This window comes from Eimeria mitis, genomic scaffold (assembly GCF_000499745.2).
Source record: "Eimeria mitis Houghton genomic scaffold, Emh_scaff4695, whole genome shotgun sequence".
Lineage (NCBI taxonomy): Eukaryota > Apicomplexa > Conoidasida > Eucoccidiorida > Eimeriidae > Eimeria > Eimeria mitis.
In genome coordinates this window covers 1,564-2,944 of record NW_013572998.1, presented here as the reverse complement: position 1 = coordinate 2,944, position 1,381 = coordinate 1,564, and the positions used below count along the sequence as shown (strand labels likewise).

Genomic DNA, 1,381 nt, shown 5'->3' with positions numbered 1-1,381 from the left:
AAGACAGATCCTCCCTTTTATTATTATTTTATTATTTATTATTTTATTGTTTATTATTTTATTTATTATTTTATTTATTATTTTATTTATTTATTTTTATTTAGTTAGTTGTTTTTTAGTATTTAGTTTTTTACTTTTTTTTGTTTTTGTTAGTCGTTGTAGAGAACAGAATAATAATAATATATTTATTTTATTTATTAATATATTTTTTATTATATTTATTATATTTATTATATTTATTATATTTATTATATTTATTATATTTATTATATTTATTTTACTTATTATATTTGTTATATTTATTATATTTTTTATATTTATTGATTTATTTTTTGTGTATTATATTTATTAATTTATTTTTTATTATATTTATTATGTTTACTATATAAATATATATTTTTGTTTATTAATTATATTTATTATATAAATATATTTTTTGTTTATTATATTAATTAATATATAGGAGAGTTCTCCTGCAGCCCCAAGGCTGAAGCAAAAAGGATGTTCTACTGCTGCTGCTGCTGCTGCTGTTGCTGCTGCTGCTGTTGCTGCTGCTGCTGCTGCTGCTGTTGCTGCTGCTCCTGCTGCTGCTTACTGCAGCAGCCGTAGACACTCCTTAGCAGTAGATACACTGCAAGCGGGAAATCTAGTCACTCTGAAACTGTTGCTGCTGCTGCTGCTGCTGATGCTGCTGCTGCTGCTGCTGCTGCTTTCTTGCTGCTCATCTGCTGCTGATTTGCTGCTGCTGCTGCTGCTGCTGCTGCTGACTGGCCTATGACTAGCGTCTCCACGAAGCTGAGTAGAATTCCTGGTGCAGACTTACTGCTGCTGCTGTTGCTGCTGCTGCTGTTGCTGCTGCTGCTGTTGCTGCTGCTGCTGTTGCTGCTGCTGCTGTTGCTGCTGGTGCTGTTGCTGCTGCTGCTGCTGCTGCTGTTTGCTAGTGAACGAGTTGGTGTGTCGCCTCCCCGAAATCTCTTTGAGAATTCCATGCTGCAGGTAGTGCAGCAGCAGCAGCAGCAGCAGCAGCTGCTGCTGCTGCAGCAGCAGCAGCAGCACAGGTTGCAGCTGCATCAGCAGCTGCCGCCGCAGCAGCAGCGGCAGCAGCAGCAGCAGCAGCAGCAAGGCGGTAGCAGCACAAAACAGATTTATATAAAAAAGAAGAGATGTGAGTGCCCGCCCCCATGAAGGCTAGGCTCAGCAGCAGCAGCAGCAACCCAGCAGCAAAGAGGAGAGGGTGCTGCGGTTCGTCTCGCAGCAGCAGACGGCCCCCTGCTGCTGCTGCTGCTGCTGATGCTGCATGTGCTGCTGGAGCAACAGATGAAGCTGGCAGCAGCTGCAACGCATGCATCAGCAGCAGCAGCTCAGCTGCAGCAACAAAACT

General features: G+C 40.8%; 1 protein-coding gene across 1 annotated transcript in view; it reads right to left on the bottom strand.

Moving 5' to 3' along the window:
- Positions 1-506: 506 nt before the first annotated feature.
- EMH_0077090 (uncharacterized protein) overlaps positions 507-1,381 on the bottom strand; it is a gene marked incomplete at both ends in the record, with an annotated part of 2,153 nt that continues 1,278 nt past the window's right edge. Inside the window, 2 exons of the mRNA XM_013499802.1 lie at positions 507-594; positions 824-990. Coding sequence (XP_013355256.1) covers positions 507-594; positions 824-990 — 255 coding nt within the window. The remainder of the gene's footprint in view (positions 595-823; positions 991-1,381) is intronic.